This window comes from Myotis davidii, unplaced genomic scaffold (genome assembly GCF_000327345.1).
Source record: "Myotis davidii unplaced genomic scaffold, ASM32734v1 scaffold60, whole genome shotgun sequence".
NCBI classification, from domain to species: domain Eukaryota; kingdom Metazoa; phylum Chordata; class Mammalia; order Chiroptera; family Vespertilionidae; genus Myotis; species Myotis davidii.
In genome coordinates, this window is record NW_006293007.1 from 1,696,902 (window position 1) to 1,715,991 (window position 19,090).

Below are 19,090 nucleotides of genomic sequence, written 5' to 3' on the forward strand. Positions count from 1 at the left end.
CGAGTCTCCCCGCAGCCCCAGCCCTGACCTGCCCACCAGCCTCTCCGCCCCTCGTGCTGCTAGAGCAGGTGCTCAACTGAAACACTCATGTCTCTTCCTGTGACAGGGTCAAAGCACGAGGCGCCCTGTATTAGTCACTACTTCACCCTTTCCTAATAAATATTTATCAAGCTCCAGTGCCAAAAAGTATACAAGAATGGTAAGTGAGATCAGATCTCAAGACATGTATGGCCAGTGGTGATTTCAAAACTCTGCAGGGACCTGTGCTGCAGTCACATGACCCAAGAGCAGAGCAGTCAGCGTGCGCCCCTGCCCGGCCCTGGGTTGCCCCCACCTGGGAGTTTCCTGAGGCTGGGGCGTGCCTGTGGGTTACAGCTCTTCCCCACTGTGTCATTTCAGTTCATTAAAGCCCTTTATCTCTCCCAGAAAGGCAGTCTTCAGGCGTCTTCCCCAGACATTCCCCCCAGTTCCCAACCACTCCGTCCCCGGAAAGGGCCCTGCCCCACGTGGTCTGCCTTGGCCGGTAGCATGTGGCTTCTTGACTTTGGACAGGGAAGATTCACACGAGTCCAGGTGATTTTGAGAGGACGTTTATTAAATTTGGGAGCAATAGTGAAACAGGAAGGGCCTAGGAGAGAAGCAGCAACAGGAAAGAGACGAAGCAGGCTGCTCGGGCTCTAGAAACGTCGTGGGAGAGACGTGAGCCACACGGGGTGCTGGCGGCTCACTGAGAGTCAGAGAAAAGGAGGCCTTAGGGACAGGTTCAGGGGGTTAGCTTGGGACGAGCTGCCGCTGCCCACTGCTCCCCTGGGTGCAAATCTTGGGGGACCCTGAGAGTTTAGGAGAGAGAAGGCACGGGGGCGGGGGGGACAGGCGTGGGCATGCTCCAGAGAGAGCCTGCAGAGTCGGTTACTTGAGGGCTCTTACCTACTTTCCAAGGTGGGGATCCGAGGGGAGGTCCATGGAGGGTCTCGCTAGAATGTTCCTCGGCTTCCCAGGTGTGCTCTTTAAGATGCTGACGTGCTGAAGTGAACGGCGCAAAGAGGGACCGGCCGTTTTCCGGTCGCTCTCCCTCTATTGTGGGTTTGCTTGGTCCTAATTGGGTTGGTTATTTATCCCCCTGACTTATCCGCCCCTGGGTTTGGCTGGCACAGAGGGCACTAATCGGGTCTCTGGTATCTACCTCCCTGACCAGGTGGTTTAAGCTCTTTACTTTCTGGTTAAAAAAGAGAAGTGGAACCATTTGCTCCCGTGCCCTTGGCGGGGAAGATGAGATCTTGCCGTTTACTAGCTGCCTGTAAATCGCTCCAATTGTTTGGCCCCATCTGTCTAACCATCTAGCTCAGTTTCCCTTTCTGGTCAAAAATTCTATAACATCTAACCATCCCACCTCCACCCTAGTCCTCAGTTTTCCAGAGGGAAGTCAGTGCTTCCATGGCACCACCTCTAAGCACAGGCCTGACACAGCTGGGCTGTTCCGTCCCGGCCCATGGCGTCCTGTTTGTGTTGGTCCCACGTGTGCCTTCCGACCAGACTTCTTCAGTGTCCGCACCATTGACGTTGGGGGGCTGGCACCGCCTTTGTTGGGGGCTGTCCTGGGCATGGTCGGACATGCATGCCAATAGCACTGGCATGCTAAGTGGCATCCCAGGCCTCTGTCTAATAGATGTGGGCAGTAGCATCACCCACCCCCCACTCCACCCCCCACCCAGACCCTGACAACCAAAATGTCTCGGACACTGCCCAGTGCCCAGTGTCCGTGGGGCACAGCCAGCCGAGTTGAGCACCTTGGGCTAATCTGAAGCTGCCCAGGGACAGGTGGCCTCCCGCTACGCCCTGGGGTTCTCTCACCCGTGCTGTGGGCTTCTTCCTTCCAGTGTCCTCTGTGCCTTTCACCGCTACTAATTGACAAGGTTACGAAACAGCGAGCAGAGGCAGAGTCCAAGTCACATTCAGAAAAGTGGTGTTTGATCTCCATAGTCAGGACTTGAGACTCGACCCGTCCTTCAAGCATCCACGGGGAAGCGGGGTGTTCTGGGCGTATATTTTTATACTCGGCCGTAAGGAAGGCCCCCCTCCCACCCTGGTAAGGCTCTCACTGTCCTCTGCATCTCCCCTCAGCACCATCAAGAGGACCAGCTCTTCGGAACGCGTGTCCCCAGGCGGCCGAAGGGAAAGCTACGGGGACTCCAAAGGCAACCGGAACCGCACGGGCTCCACCAGCAGCTCTTCGAGCGGCAAAAAGAACAGCGAAAGGTACGGGGCCCCAAGCCCGCTGGGTCCCTCTCTTCCCCAGAGATGAGCAGAGACCTGACCACACACCCGCACCGAGCCAGGGCCCTCGAGGGCGCCGCTCAGGCTGCGGCAGTTCCTGTCCGGGTGGGAGTTACTCCGGGGACTCCCAGCCGGGCCCGAGGGCCTGTTTCCATCGGCTCATGGAATTGGGGGGGCTAGTCCGAATTTCCGCAGGCAGCGCTGTGTCTCCCGCATACCCTGAAAGCTAGTGTGAGCGCATCGCTGAGTCTGTCAGCAGCATTTTCTCTGGTCGGGTGGGTGAAACGTTGTACTTTTATGATTTGTTAGAAACCATCTGAACTAATGCCAGAAGCAGGAACCTTTTTTTGTTTACTGGTTTCAGGAAATACGATTACTCCTAATTTTGAATTTTTCTTTGAGGTTAGTGTATAGTGGATTTTGACAAATATCTATAAACTAATAGAAACATTTTGTGAGTGAGAGCTCATTTTTGGCATTTTAATGGCTTTTCATGCTGACGAATGTATCGTGTAGATGAGGTCCCTTTCTCTGTGTATAGCGACCTAATGTACTTTGCTCTGCCTTTTTAAACATTGTGCTTTATTTTTATTCTCTCTGTTGAGCGAGGCTTAGGGAGGAATTTCAGCTTCAGAGGCAAATACTCTTTGTTTTTGCAAGTGCTCATGTAAGGAAAAAGCTTAGTCATCAAGCAATTAGCTCCAGCCCACAGTCTGTAAAAATTCCAAGTTTGTAAACCCGTCCCCATTCAGTCCTGTAAAGGAAGCTTAAACCATTTTCCACTTCATCTCTGAAAGATATCTTTTGCAGAAGAGAAGCGAGCACTTCTCACATCCTCAGCAGGTCAAGTTCATGGCCGATTAAACCATTGACATGGGTTCTGTCTTCTAATGAAGACTATTAGTGCTTCTTATCAGAAGATTATGTTAATTGGGTGATAATACCCTGGAAATAAGGCCAGGTGGTTACAATGGCAACAGAGGGCGAGTCCAGCAGGCACTCAGTGGCCTGTGGGCTTCTCTGAGCTCAGGGTGAGCTTGCAAGTCGACCTGAGAGGTCTAGATTTTGGCAGCTGTGGAAAACTTGGCCCCTTCTTTGCACATCTGCATTTTATTAAGAATTTCCAAAAGGAGTCTGCATTGTGCAAACTCCAGATCGGTTTTATCTTTTAAATCCTCTGGCTTTGGTGAATATGCTGGGTAAATATTTCCATAAAAGGTATTTTAAAAGGGATTTTTTTTTTCCAAAAAATAAATGCCACAGTAGGACATTTTGATTGGGAAATGAGGGTCTGAGTAAATTTACTAATCATGTTCTCAAAATAATGTAAGCAACCGAATGTGTCCATTTAAAAATAATTCCCTGTCCTATGAGAGCCTCCTCCACTCAGGTCTCCCTGCAGCAGCTGCCAGGATGGCGCCATGCTCTGAGGGCCATGCACCAGGCTGGGTGTTTTCCTACTGGTTCTTATAAATTTGTAAGACTCAAGGGTGTTAGATATAAAGTACCTACTTCACAGGGGGAAGTACCGAGGTCCAGAGCGTTCAGGGGCAGAACTGATGTACAAACCCAGACCCTTTTCTTACTCCAGAGCCTGTGCCCTTTCCGTTATGCCTCGCTGCCGACAGTAACCAAGCAGGACATCCTTTTTAAAAGTGAGACAGCGTCCCAGAACCACGGACAAATACTAGTGAGTGGTGGGTAGGAGACCACGAAATCTAAAAGTGGTTCGGTGGGGATCAAGTGTGGTAAATCCTCGAGGTTCCCACGGCCGTTAATGTCACATTAGAATGAGCTGGTCTGTGTTCAGGGAACTACATCAGACCGAGAAAGACAAATACTGTATGATTTCACTTATATGCGGCATCAAAACACACACACACACACACACACAAACGCAAATGAACAAGCGAAACAAAACAGAAACAGACGCATAGAGAGAACAAGCTGATGGTTGTCAGAGGAGGGAAGGGGGACATGGGTGAAATTTTTTTTAAAAAGAAACCAAGATACCTTGTCATTGGGCTGAAGGTGCCAGTCCTTTAAGCCAGGCTTTGACAACAGAAAATGAAGCAAAAGAAAATAGGTCACATACACTAAAGGCTCAACACTCAGACTGGCTTTAGCCTGGTCCTCTCACGGGGGCAGCTGGAAGACTGTATATCTTAAAAAGGGGGGCGGGGGGTGATGAGCTGGTCTGCAGGTCTGGTGATTCAGGACCACTCATCAGAATGCAGGTGGGTGAGGTGATGCTCTCAGAAGGAGAATCTGGATCTGCCCTGATCTGGGGACAAACAAGTCATGCACCGGCGCTGCTTTCACTGGTGTCAGTCACCGGCCAGCTGCTGTAAAGCTCACAGTCACCACACGCCATAGGCAAGCTGTCGTTAGCACGTGTGACTCTGCAAAAATTAGTAAAAGGCTCCTCTTCCTGGAGAAAAAGGAGGCTTTTTTGCACAAGCATATATAGTTCTCAATAACAGTGATTACAGCGAGTGAAAAGCCGGTCGATATAAATTGTGCAAATCTTACTGTTGAACCTAAAATAATAGTGTTCTTGAGATCTCACCATTCACATTTTCTAAGATGTGATTCATTTTAAAATCGTTCCATTTTGCTCCCATAGCCACTCTATTTATGATAGTGTCAGTCTTCTTGCTTCTGTTTCTCATTTTCTATGGAAATGGTCACTGGATTTGACAATCTTCCATGTGACATTGTAGACTTTTATCTTAGAATGCTTAACGTTTTTATAATACTTGGTAGTAACAAGCCACAAAAGTTTAATAGCACTTAATCTTTGCACTGACAAAACTTACAGAAAAACAATAGCAATATATGGCAATGTAATATTTTCTTTATATATTATTAATGGCAATAAATACTAACAATTATATAGTGATTCATGTCACAGGGAAGTACTTATTAAATTTAAATAGGGAATCGACAATAACATCCTGATGAACGACCTGGACTATCTAATGTAGCCCCTATACCAATCCAATAGGATTTTTTTTTTAATTTTAAAAGGTGTTTTATTTCAGACAGAAAAAGTTACTATTTAGAATGCATAATTTATGTTAGATGTTAGACTGATAAACTGTTTCAATTATAAAACTGGTTCCCCCTTTGTAATCTGGGAATGAGACATAGCAACTTAAAAAAATACTTTGTGTCCATCAAAATGCTGTTCTAATGGTTGGATTTTTAGAAATATTTCAACCATCTGCTAGAAAGCTTGTTGTAACAAACATACAAGCTGTCCTTCGGAGTCAACATATATGAAAAAAACTTCAAAATAACGGAGATGCTGCCCTGGCTGGTGTGGCTCAGTGGTCGGGTGTTGTCCTTGCATGGCAAGGCTGCCCGTTCAATCCCTGGTCAGGGCACGTGCCCAGGGTTTCAGACTTGATCCCCAGGAGGGGCGTGTCGGAGACAGCTGATTGATGTTTTGCTCTCACATAGATGTTTTTCTCCCCCTCTCCCTTCCTCTCTCAAATCAGTATGTGTGTGTGAAAATATAAAGATATCTATGTGTGGAAGTGGTCCCCTCTATGCCCTTTTGTCTTGCACAACCCGTGCACCTGTACCAGCCGTGTTATCCAGCCTGTAAGGTCCAGACCACTAGGCTGCACACTCTGAGCTCCATCCTGAGTGACACATGGAGGCCCTGAGATTTGTGTCTTAGCATCGCTGATGGTGCAGCCTCGCTCCTAACCCTCCCCCAGGGCCTCCAGCCACCTCCTGACTCCTCGTCCGCCCTGTGCCCTGAGAGCCACGCCTCTCAACACCAGCTCTCACTTTTCCCCAGCAAGGTTTTTTGTTTGTTTTCAGTTATCTTGTTTTTTGGTGTGTGGTTTTCGTGTGTGTGTGTGTGTGTTTGTTTGTTTTTGAGGAAACTTATTTATTTCATAAGTAACATGTGTTTTAGGAAACCCAGATGTTAAAAAAAAAAAGAGGAAATGGAAATTACCTATAATCTCACCCACTCAGAGAACTCATAGCTTAACATTTTATTACATTTCCATCTGGTTTTGTTTCTGGGGTGTAGTGTATAATTTTGACAAAAATTATACTCTTCAGCATATGTTTGGTAGCCTTCTTTTTCATTTGCTCTGTGACCAGGTCTTTGTGTCAGTAAATATACTCTTCCAACTTTATTTTAGATGCGGATCATCATTTTTCTAGGCAAATGCACTTTAGTTTCACGCTCAGTTACCAGCAAGGTTTTTCTAATCCAGTTTGACCAGCCCCACCCTCTAGAGCACTGCCTGGCACATAGTAGGGACTCAATAAACATTTGTTGAGTGTATCTTTTCACCCCAATCAATATAACGAAAGAGGTTAAACTGGCAGGCGATACAGCCGTAAGCCAGTGTTACTCCCAGCCCTGCCGCTTTCTGTGTGACTGTGGACAGAATACTCAATGTCTCTGGGCTTTTTTCCTCAGAGCCAGTAAAATCAGCACTTACTTCCCGGGCCTGCCGTGAGGATTAAATAAGTCCCGTATGTGGAATCCTTAGCATGGAGCTTGCTACCGTTGGCCCTCGGTAAATGGTAGCTGCAGTTACTCCTTTTCTCTCCCAAAGTGTGGGTGCTGCTGTGTGCACACCTTTCTAGCTCCACTACCCAGTCTTGAGGCCCCTCTCCTCATTGGGACATTTTGGAATCTTCCAACTCCTGTTTCGGCCCTCACCCCTCCACCCCCACTGGGAAAGGGAGGAATCAGAAGTTCTGGACATTTCTGTCACCTTACTCATTCAGTTCCACAGCACTGCCTAACTTACTGAGCACCTACTATGCACAGAACACAGTGCAAGTCTTGGTGGTAAATGAAAGGATTTGCACACAAAGTTCATTCTCTCAACAGACATTAGTGACACGTGCAAGTGAAAAGGACTAGTTTCCCTCATTTCCAAAGGACTCAACACACACACACACACAAAAAAAAAACAGTGAGGAAAAGGACAACAACTCAGTAGAAAAATGGGTGAAGGGTTTGGACAGGTTCTCTCTGAGACATACAAATACCAACTAATGAAAAGATGGTCAAACTCAAGTCTTAATTAAAGAAATGCAAACCTAAGCAAGAAGATAGCGTATTTAGAAAAATCTTTATTATAAAACACAGATACCATAAACACACACACACAAATGCATAGCTTAATGAATTAAACTTTCTAGCACTTTCTCCTGAGTGACATATATGTATACACACACTTTGAGTAATTATAAGGCAGTGTTTGTTAACCCCTTCCCCGGCAGAAACGTGTATACACGTTTTCACAAAATGTTCTTTTTTCAGTCGTCGACGAGTATACTCGTCTAAAACTTTACCTTCAAAAACCAGCTACATACGTACCATTCTAAATAATTTCATCTAGAAACTTTCTGAGGAAATACTATTCTTAACCACAAAAATGGGAAGAAAAAATAATTACAAACTGTTTTCATAACCAGCATCAAAAATACTATATAGAACCAAAATAAAAAAATTAGTCTGAAAAAGAAACGTTTTTAACAAAAAAATTGTTGGGGAAGGGGTTAAAATACATCTCATCTTCATTTAACAGACCAGCTGTTAAAGTGTGTGCATGCATTTTGGGGGACACCCTGTATATGTGTCTGGGAATCCGCTGGGAGAGGGTGTCGGGTATGTGTGGAGGAGCTCTGGCTTGTCCTTCCAGTATGTAGCTGGTTGAATGAATGAAAGGATAGTGCCTGTTTAAAACCATTTAAGAAGTGTGTAAACAGCGCCACCTATGGGCAGATGCTTTTAACACAACATTTTAGGTTCTGACACATTTTGCACTAGAAATCAGGTGATTAAAATTTGTTTGTTTTTTTTTAACTGAAGAGATTATTTCATTTTTGAGGCCCCAGGGGTCATTTATCCTTTAATAAATGTTAAAGTAATAAATGCTAATATTCTTACATTGTTTTAGTTTTGAGGCTGTTAGGTGAAGAGCCCAGAAATACATACACTCGTGTCAATGAAGTCAGGAGGAAGAGGGAAGTGATAGTAACTGGTCACCATGCACCGGGCACTTTGTACATGACTTAGTTGATTCTGACAGTGCCCCTCGGTGGTCTCATCCGTTTGTAGACAAAGGAAGCTAAGGCCTGTGCACGGGAAGTGTCTTGCCCGACTGGAACTCAAGGCAGCTGACTTCACCATCCGTTGTCCGACATGGCCCGCTGGGAGTCGTGGTGGGAAATGTCTACAAAGCTGTAGTTTTTGTCCTCAATAAGGTCTTCAGTAACTTCTAAACCTTTTTAATAGATGGGTTCCTAAATGATCCTATTTCTAGTCGCTTGGGGCTATTTCTATAAAGAATCTTTGCTTGCATAGGGTAGTATTTTGACTTCCAGCAGGGATTTTATTTCATTGAGTTAACTCTTTGGAGAAGGAGTCATGGAATGCGCGATGAGGAAGTTTTTACAGGTGATATGTCACAGAGAAATAAGATGTTTGACTCTGCAGAGGTCTCTTCCTTGGTCCAGCCTTACCAGTCATTTTCAAAAGCCAGTATCTCTACTCAAACAGCATTTGGCCTGTCAGTGCTGCTTAGTCCTGGCCACCCAGGGCTCCCTGCTGCACAAGTCACCTGCGTGTTGACCTGCAGCGCAGCCCGAGCCCCTTTCAGGAACTTGGGGTAAATTAGGGAGCAGGTACGAAAGTGCTGTGCGACCCAACTCAGAGGAGGAGGCAGTGAACACTCGGTGGATTGAATCTGGACATGGTCCCTGCTGGTCTCTCTCCTCATAAACACCCAGGCTGCAGGTGGCAAGTGTGAGTTTTACCAGATGCAAAGAAAGCCGGCCACACTGAGCCCCTGCACCCCAAGGCCGCAATGCAGAGTGTTTCCCGGGATTGGTAATGACATGACTGAGTCGTAGCTGCTTTGTGGGAGTGCAGACCTTGGTCCAACTTCCTGGTTTTCAAATCCTGCTGCCTCCAGACCCAGCCACGGGTCTAGTGAAGGCTCCAGGCTCCCCATACCCGCTGTGAGCCCCCAGGTCCTGTGTGAACCATGTCCTGCGTGGTTCAGGGTTCGGGATCTGGAGAAGGGCCGTGCGCAAATGACAGAGACAAGACAAGAGATAATAATTTGGAAATATTGGGGGCCAGGTGGGAAGCCTAACACAAGGGAAAAGACTTCCACCAGTGCCCAGGCCTTGCCAACCTTCTATTCAATTTTGGATGCACATCTAGCCCTTAGGCAGGTAATTGTGGTAACAGACAGACAATCTTAAAGGTCAGTAAATATTAGAAAGATTTACTCTGAGACTATTTGGTCAGGAAATTGCTTGAGCCGCCATTGTCTGGACTAAACAATCGGTGCATAGCTCTGGCCCTTGCCAGGGCTCAAGGTTCACCAGCATTCTGGGCTCCTTGTTTACACTTCTCTGATAGTGAAGAGAATGGGTGGCTTCCTACAAGGTCCTGCTTGTAAGAGGCCTTGGGAGAGTCTCTCCCAGCTCGAGGGAGTGTAAGCCAGGCTCCTCCAGCCACCTCCTTCCTGACAGAACATGGCAGTAAAACCACCCAGATTCCAACACTGTTCATTTGCAGATACTGGCCGCAGCCTAGTGTTGAGGTAGCTGAGACATGAGGGGTTGCTTGCCAGTGGGCACATCCCTCCTCCCCTCTGGGCTTAGCTCTCTCCTGGGCCTCTCTGGAGGGTGGTGACACCTGTGTCAACTCCATGCTCGGACAGGGATGGACGAGGTCTCATCAGGTCCCGGGGCCTATTCCCCCGCCTGAGAGAGTGTCGTCACCCACTTCATCTTCCCAGTGAGCCCCCACTAAGGAATGGTAATCAGGGACATTGCATGACACCTGCGAGGCGATCTCCAGTGAACTCACAGCCAGCAGGTCTCACGTGGTGCTGGCTTGAAGGCCACTCCCAACCCCCCTGCCTGTGAGCTCTGGAAGGACTCGTGTCCATGCATTTTGACGAGAGGCCACAGTGTCCTTCATGTTGGGTCATTGGCATCCTCGCCCGTTCCGTGGGCCTGCCCTTCTGTGCATGGCCGTGTCCTATGTCTGTTAGCGAGACATGCACACACGCGTGGAATTACCTTCCCAGGCACCCTTCTCGCCTCTCAGGACAGTTGGTGCGTTGGCAGGGATAATGATTCTAAAGTCAACATAGTATCTTTTTTCTATAAAAACATAAATTTCTAAAATAATGCAACATAGCGGCAGTCTGCTTTCTAAATACAGTAGGCCAAAAAGTGATGCAGAGTTTAGGCCAGCCGTGGGCAAACTACGGCCCGCGGGCCGGATCTGGCCCGTTCAGCTGTTCTATCCGGCCTGTGGAGCCGAAAGAGTGGAGGGTTCTCTTGCTCTCCCCTCCGCTCCTTCACCAGCAGCAGTGTTACCATGGCAACGTCGGGAAACACGCCGCAGCTCCTTTGAGTCCAGTTTAAGAACCCAGTTTGGCCCTCGAGGCAAAAAGTTTGCCCACCCCTGGTTTAGGGCAAGACGTAAGGAGCGTGAACACCTCAGCGCTGCCCGGTGCCTCTCAGGTGACGGCCCGGCGTCACGCGCAGGCCGCCCTTTCTAACCCTTTGCGGAGACTCGTCCTCCTCCTGCGCTGCCTCGACATCGGAAGCCCATGGCCGCCCAGTGCCGCGCTCAGGTCCCCTGCGATTTCCTTTCTAAGAGGAACACAGGCATGGTTGCTGTCGCGTTCCCCAGGAAAGGCGCTGGGCGGCTTATTTCTGTGTTCATAGCTCTCGAGTTTTTCTATTTCTGTGACCAAAGCCGTGCTGGACAGAACAGCTTCCTCTTCGGATCCCTGCCTGCGCCCCTGCCCTCGTGCCTCTGTGGGGGGTGCCTGTGACCTGTCTTCCCCTCCGCCTGTGTCCTTACCCTGCCTGCGAATCTAATAACATACACAGTGTGGAGTGGGGGCTGGTGCTTCCGCTTAGAAATCACAAGTGTCGCTTCCCCGCAACAAGGGGACACACCGGGTAGCCTATGAAATGGAGCTATTTTAACCCGACCAGGGCCACACAGAAAGGCTGCCTGTGTCCGGCTGAGCTGCAGGCAGAGGGAGTCTCGGTGCTGGGAGGAAGGAGGGCGGCTGGAGGCTCGGAGTCTGGAAAGCTGAGTGCAGCCTGAAGGACCTGAGCACAGGGGCCCCTCCCACCACACCCCCTCTCACAGACCTCGGGGGGCTGGGGAAGACTGCTGGCAGGTTGGGAGGTGCTGAGCCCAGCACGCAGGCCTGCTGTCCGAGGGCAGAGCCGAGAGCCCGGAGAAGTCCACACTGTGATGGCACAGGTGCCAGGCCATCCACGTGGGAGGGATGGGAGACCCAGACAGGGCCCCGGGGTGCAGGCAAAGTGGAGTCAGGCCCACAGAGGGCCTCACCCCAGGTACCAGCTACCAGGCAGCAGTGTCTCCTCGCCCCAACCTGGGCACAGCCCCACAGGCTGCTGGAGTCTGAGGAGGGACAGCGGAGAGAAGTCCCTGCGACTCCAGAGGTCACCGACTTCCTGGCCTGAGCGCAGCAGGGAGCAGCGCTGAGACCCCACCTCCTGCACGTACCCCCTGGCGGGAAAAGCAAACCGGGTGCCTTGGCTAACAGGGCTTCAGGGGAAAATAGGGCGATGGACTGGGAGGCTCGGGGGCAGGGCCTGAGGTGCCTGCAGGTGGAGCGGCGCAGACCCCACTCGGCCTGGGGCTCCCACGCACTGGCCGCCAGGCGGGGGCTCCTGGCACGTGTGAGGGCGGCGCCGGCGGCGTGGCTGGATGCCGCGACGTTGGGCAGAGTATAAGGGCAGTAGGTGGTTCGGGGCCTTTAGGCCAAGGTCAGGCGAGGCTTTTCCTCATGGGTGTGCGGTCAGTGAGGAGTTTCAGTGACCAGAGGTCAGAGGTCAGGAAGCTGACCCTGTAACGTCCCTGAGAGCACATGAGCAGTGCAGAGTCTGCAGCATCCGCAGGCCCCACGACGGCACACAGCGCCCGGGAAACCCAGGACATTATGTATCACATCGCGGGGCGAGGGCAATTCTGCGGCTGGTGTTTCAAGTTTAAAATTAAGGAGAAAAGTCTTATTAGGGTGATATCTGCTCAGGGACATTTTCTTAAATACGCACATACACGAAATCAGTGAGTTCTTATTCCTCCGCAGGCTCACCCCCCTCCAGGCTCCCTTAGGCGGGGTTTCATTTACGGTGTCTCGTCTGTACCCCAAAGTGGGACGCGATCAGGGAAGCTGCTTGGATGTCGGAGCCTCACTGACCTGGGTCACGTAGGGCTCTGGTCTGAACGGTGCACTTCTTGCCCCGCCTGAGCTCCCTTTCCGCACTGGCGGGGCTGCCCCACAGGGGGACTGTCTCCCCGGCACCCGGACTCCTCGTGGGGCTCGTCCTGTCGGGAGCTTGCCCAGGGTGACCTCCGTCCCTCTGTGGCCCGACCTTGAAGGCTTTGGGGGATTGCTTTCCCGGGTGCAGTCATGGGGCGGCCTCAGCCTGGCCAAGTCCACAGTGGGGTCCCCACACCTCCGATGACATGCCCCCCAAACCTCACTATTCTTCCCTCCTGTCTCCCTCCCGCCCTGTCTCCCTCCCCATGGCCTCCCTGTGGAGTCGGGCTCTGAAACTCCTCACCAAGCCCCTCTCCCAGGAACCCACTGGTTTTTGTTTTGTTTTTTGTAAATATATATTTTATTGATTTTTTACAGAGAGGAAGGGAGAGGGATAGAGAGTTAGAAACATTGATGAGAGAGAAACATCGATCAGCTGCCTCCTGCACACCCCCTACTGGGATGTGCCTGCAACCAAGGTACATGCCCTTGACCTGAATCGAACCTGGGACTCTTCAGTCCACAGGCCAACGCTCTATCCACTGAGCCAAACCGGTTAGGGCCCCACTTGTTTTAAATAAGTTCTTTAAGTGACCATTCCGAAGGGCACAGGGAGGAAAACAAACCTTCTACACCCTTAGGCTGCGCCGTGCCCACCTCGATGAACCAGAGGTTTCCTCTCCAACCTCACCCGCTTGCGAGGAGCACAGCTTCCGGAGGAGGCGGAATCACAGTCTCCGGCCCCGGTTTTGGAAGTTTTTGCTCACGCTTGCTCCTTTTTAGTGGTTCTGTTTTCCTCGTTAACACGTGCCCCTCACGCAGCACGCGTGTGACAAGCCAGCTGACCACTGGGGGGTCTTGCATGCATGGGGTCAGCCTTCCTCTAAAATCTGGTTTTCTTTTCTCCACAGCAAACCCAAGGAGCCCGTCTTCAGCGCAGGTAAGTCTGCACCTTTGCCAGTGCCCTCACTCCCCTCGGAGCCTGGGCACAGCTCAGAAGCAGCTGGGCCTGGGCCACGTCGACACCAGAACTTGGGTGTCTGCGTGGCGAGGCTGATGTCGGCCGGTCCCGGGGGCCCACCGCTCAGATCATACAGACCGAACCTTTACTGGCCCCTTTAAGAGCTGGTTTCCGATACGCCCACCAGGAGGAGGAGGATGCCAGCGGGCAGCGCAGGGCACTCGGGTCCTCAGACCTGCCGCCTCTTCCCGCTCAGGGGTTCCCGGCATCAGCGTTTGCCTTTCCTGACAAGGGGCGTCTCCCACGCACCGAGTGTCACTTTTCTGCAGGAGCTCTTCTTCCTGTCCTGCTGTGGTTTCCTAACCTGCAAACGAATAGTTCGTTTGGACCTTTCCGTAGAGCTTTTTTAAACACATTTCATAATAAGGTACATGCTATCTATAGGGTATTAACCTTATTTAAACGTGCATTTAAAATGCAGAGAAATTGACACGCGAGTAACTGGGTAAATCCACTCACTTAATTTTCGTCTTCCCAGTGTTTTCCCATTTGGAATCGAAGCATAGAAGTCACAGAGTTCCGATGTGTCAGCAAGTGCTGTCGTATTCGTTGCGTTTCCAGGGAGCGTGAGATCGCTCACTGACGGTGTCATGGCCACAGCCTGCAGAGCTAGGCGTCCCTGTCGGAATCCCTGAAATGTGCCCAGGATTTTGGGGCGGGGGAGGGTAGCCTCTCCCACTGAGAGCCAGAGAGCGCTCGCCCAGGCAGGCAGCCCCCCTGCAGTTCTCCGCATCTCTTTATCTAGCCCTTCTGTCTCTGTCTCCGAAATCGCAAGGGAAGCGCCGGGTGACGCACTGCCAAGGTAGGCCGCCTGCCTGCACCCTCATAGCTCTCTGAGCGAAGCTGTGGCCCAGGCTCCGGAAACGCTGTCCATGCGTCAGACACACCCTCTCCCCGTGTGAGAGCGTTTCTGCGACGCGCACTTGGCTGGAAGTTCAGCCCCTGAGCATTTGACTAAGAAGCTGTCATTCGGGTCTTGGTTGATTATGGGCTGATTACAGGAACTTTCCCAAAAAATCTGTATAAGCCTTAAGAGAGCTACAGGACAAGGCCGGGCGCCCACTGTGTGCGATGGCCCTGCACCCTGCTGGCCTGCCCCCGCCTCCGGTGTGCTGGCTGTGCTGCCACCCTAACACGCCTGAGAAACGTCGCTTCCCCTCGCCGCATCGGGGCGTTAGGTGTAGGCCATCTGCATTCCCAGGACAAAACCAGGCCAAGGTCAGTGTCTCCATAGGACGTAGGCAGCAGTTGAGATTTGCGCAGGGAGTGAACCTCAGTCGTAAGGCCCTCGTAAGCAGCACCTACCGCAGTGCACGCAAGTAGATGTACTTGATCACATTCAGACACGGATTAAACCCAGCCACGGGCTCTGCGTGTGCTGCAGAAGCGGCACTGTGTTCTCTCGACCCCTGACCTGCAGTCCGATTCCTCTCTCACAAGGAGAGGGGGTGGACTCATTCCGAGTTAATGTGCAGCTGTCATGCGGCCCCTCTCTTCACGGCTGTCGGTCTGCTGGGTGCTTTAGGCTCTCCAGTGGGAGCCACGCATGAGCTCAGATCTTGGTGAGGGGTTAAGGATGGGAAGAGGTTTGAGGCCAGGAGAAGAGCCTGTTAGGGGTCCAGAGCAGGACAGATGTGTGGGGTGGCCCGGAAACGCAGCTGGCCAGAGAGGAGAACCCACGTGGGTGGTTGTGGCCGAGCTGTTAGACCTTTGCATCCAGCACGTCAGAGGCAAGTTGAGGATTTGGGGTAGAGACTCCGTGAAGTCCAGGTTGGGCCTTCATGGGTTCGGCCACAGAATGTGAGACGGTCCAGGGCAGTGGTCGGCAAACTCATTAATCAACAGAGCCAAATATCAACAGTACAATGATTGAAATTTCTTTTGAGAGCCAAAATTTTTAAACTTAAACTATATAGGTAGGTACATTGTTATTAACTTAATTAGGGTACTCCTAAGGCTTAGGAAGAGCCACACTTAAGGGGCCAAAGAGCCCCATGTGGCTCGCAGCCGCAGTTTGCCGACCGCATGCCTAGGGGACCGATAGGAGAGCCTGCAGTGCCGGGTCTCAGGTGGGCTGGACTCAGCGCATTAGGGAGTTCGGAGCCCAGTGAAGCATTCCAGTGGGATCCACAGCCCGGCTGCGGCTCTCTGTGCGGGATGAACGCGTGCTGCTCTGACCTCAGAACCCTCTGCACGTGTGGAGTGAAGAGTGTGTCACGTGCATGCATCAGGCCTGGGGCACGCACATGGCAACAGTAGAGCTGGCCTCGGGCCGCTGGGCAGCAGTGCATGCGGCGTGGTTTGACACCCTTGGGGCTAAGACAAAACTAACGTGTGATGGTGGCACCTGGCGGTGCTGGAATGATTTCCTGTTTGCTCACCACCTTCCTCCTGAGTATGGCTTCTGTGGATTACCACAGATCTCCCTGGTCCCAGCTGCCCAATTTAAGTGCCTCTCGGCTGGTCCTTTGATCCGCAGTGACACACCCGAGCGCAGCGAGCGCTGACGGGGAACCGCATTCTTCAGGAGCACCCACCAGAACCTCCTCTGGTCTTACCATGACCTGAAATCACTACCGGGAAATCCCAAGTTATTTCCTTCCCAAAGTCCAGGCGATGCCATGTCGATAGATCCCTGGGTTTTACTTTTGTCCCCACAATTTATGAAAACATTGAAAGTTATTTTATTATGAAAGTGTTTGCTCCAGAAAGTTTTCTTTCCCAGTTTCCCTCTCTGATGGGCCTTTTGCTCGTTCGTTTTCCATTTCTAGCTTTCCGTTGAGCGTTTCCCTTTTTGCATGCGTCCTAGCATGTACTTCTGCTTTGAGGTTCTTCACACGGGACAGCATTGTCCCACGTAACAGACACGTAGAGACACATTTTTACATCGCCATGTAACCAACCAATTTAAACATTGGAGGATATCTTATGACTTTCGATGTGGAAATTATATATACATGGAGCTCAGAGAGTTTCAGTGGATTTCTTGTGTTATGGGAGGAGTACCTTTTTCTTCCTCTTGATGATAAAATATGCAGGCACTGAAATCTCATGGAAAAATAATGGAATCCAGTTCTTGCCTGCTTTTTACAGCTTCTTATAGACTTCATGGACGTAGTGAGCAGAAGGTCAGAGAGGACCAGGTGACATTAGACATTAGACATTCGTTAGAAGCGACAGGAAAGGGCAGCGATTTCCCTTTGCACTGAGAGGCTAGGAAGGGACGTGGCTCGCAGGTGCCCCGGCGCCGAGCTGTCTCACGCATCTGTTCTCCTTGCAGAAGAGGGCTACGTGAAGATGTTCCTCCGCGGCCGCCCGGTCACCATGTACATGCCCAGGGACCAGGTGGAGTCCTACAACTTGGAAGCCAAGATGGACCTTCCAACCAAGAGGCTCAAGCTGGAGTGGGTGTATCCTCGTCCCTCGCGCGGGGCTCGCACGAGCCATCGCTGATCATGCTTTGGGCTTGATGCTCAACTGTAGAAACTCTTAAAACTTAATTTCTCTTAAGCTTCTTTAAAAAACATCAAAAACATTTTCTTATTTAAAATTAATTTAACAGGATCGGCCATTAGTCAGCACCCCGTAGACTAGAAAAGTCGTTCCATCAGAGCTAGCGATGAAGAAGGGCGCCGACTTGTCATTCCTGAGGTCGATATTTGTGGTCCTCACTCAAATACATATATATCATCTTCCTGAAGAGAGAATATTAAAATGTTCTATGGCTGAACGATTCTTTTGGACAGTTGTGGGAAAATGCATCACTAGTTTCTGGCCAGTATTTTAATTTTTCTGACAGAATAAAGTTAGTAGTTAGTTAAAAACTCCTAGAAAAGCAAATTTAGCAGAAATCATCTCAGTGGGTAAAGGTTAGGATTCTAATGAACATGGGAGCGGGGAAGGAAGGACACATACCCCCTCCAGCCCAGCAGGGACTCGGCCGCTGCGGAGCCGGACTGCAGGTTAACACGGCCTCGCTGAGGGGCTTCTGTCAGCGAGAACCCACGTCCTGCACGGAACCCCCATGTGGCATAGCTATGATACCCCCTAAAAACCATAAAAAACCTCTCCCCCACCCCCAAATCTAGGCCACAGAAATGCCAGTCGGCCATATGACTACGGTCCTTGGCATTAAGCTGCTGCCCAGCCTTTGCGGGGTGAGGTTTGGAAAGTGAAGGAGCTTCCCAAGGAGATGCTGAGAGCCTGGGGAAGGGCTGAATTAAATGTTGACATTTTATTTTACTTTATTTTATTTTTTATTTTATTTTATTTTACTTTCAGTTCACTTAGAGGAAGCCTGCAGAGGCTACCTTCCAATCCACGCAGATTTTAAGACAAAGCAAAAACCCTTCCTCCCCCTCAAACAGATATGGATCGATTTCCAGTATAATGCAAAGCCCCAAACACGGGTTATACGAAGCAGGTTTAAACGGAAGCTGTTGCAGTTTGACTTACGAGAATTGCTACTGTATTTGAAGTTATGGACTCGGGTTCTTTGGAGTGTTTTTAGAATTAGCATCTGTACCTAAATTTCCCTCCAAAATATATATTTTTTTATTTTTCAAATTCAGATGTCATAAGCATTTCCCTGCCCCTCGTTTTCAATCTATTTGGGCGCCTGGAGTTGGAGTTCTTTAAGTCAGTCATTGTTAAATTGGCTAAATCAGATCTGGAAAGCATTATTGGAAAAAACACATTTGCTCAGCCTACTCCCTGTCTATATTGTAGAAAATATAAAACAGTGGAATTTGCTCCCAATAAGTGGTGTTTTTTGCCAGGTTACTTTTCCATATCCAAGTTCACATGTTTTGCTCGCAAAATAGTTTTCAAGGTTTGGAAGTGTTCATGCCAAAATCTCCGTGGTAATTAGCCTAAGCAGCAGGGAGTGGTTGGAGGAAGGACCTAAATGTTTTACTTTTTATTTGTGTGTGTGTGTGTGTGTGTGTGAGAGAGAGAGAGAGAGAGAGAGAGAAAGAGAGAGTGGTTTGCACCTTTTACAAGTACTTTTATAAAGATTGAGCTCCAAGATTACAATAAGAAACAAACCCATAATTGACTTAATAACCGTAGTATGTTAAAGTCCATTATCAGCATCTTAACTCTTTTAAAAATAAAACATAGGAATTATCAAAGCTCAAAGTTTTTTCTTGGAGTGGGATTGATAGCCTCACTTAACATTTTGAGATGTATTTTGTTTTCCATACAAGCTACCAAAGACTCGAACTATAATAGGATTCGGTTAATTTCCCAACCATGACTGTAGAACCAGGCTTGCTCTCTCGTTAACCCACAGAGTAAGGCCATTTCAGGTCCCCATTGAAGGTTTGAGTCCCAAGACGACAGTGACATGGAGATGTGGATGAGTGCAGGCTCTGCTGGGCCTGTGGCTCCTTCTGGTTCTGGTTCCCAGCGTCAGGCCTCGCTCGCCTCTAGAGAGCAGAGGGAAAGTGAACACCCCGTGGGCCCCGGTGGT

At 50.0% G+C, this 19,090-nt stretch overlaps 1 protein-coding gene across 1 annotated transcript in view; it reads left to right on the forward strand.

Moving 5' to 3' along the window:
• EML1 (echinoderm microtubule associated protein like 1) overlaps window positions 1-19,090 on the forward strand; it is a 63,055-nt gene that overhangs the window by 18,269 nt on the left and 25,696 nt on the right. Inside the window, exons 5-7 of the mRNA XM_006766605.2 lie at window positions 2,122-2,256; window positions 13,508-13,536; window positions 16,898-17,027. Coding sequence (XP_006766668.1) covers window positions 2,122-2,256; window positions 13,508-13,536; window positions 16,898-17,027 — 294 coding nt within the window. The remainder of the gene's footprint in view (window positions 1-2,121; window positions 2,257-13,507; window positions 13,537-16,897; window positions 17,028-19,090) is intronic.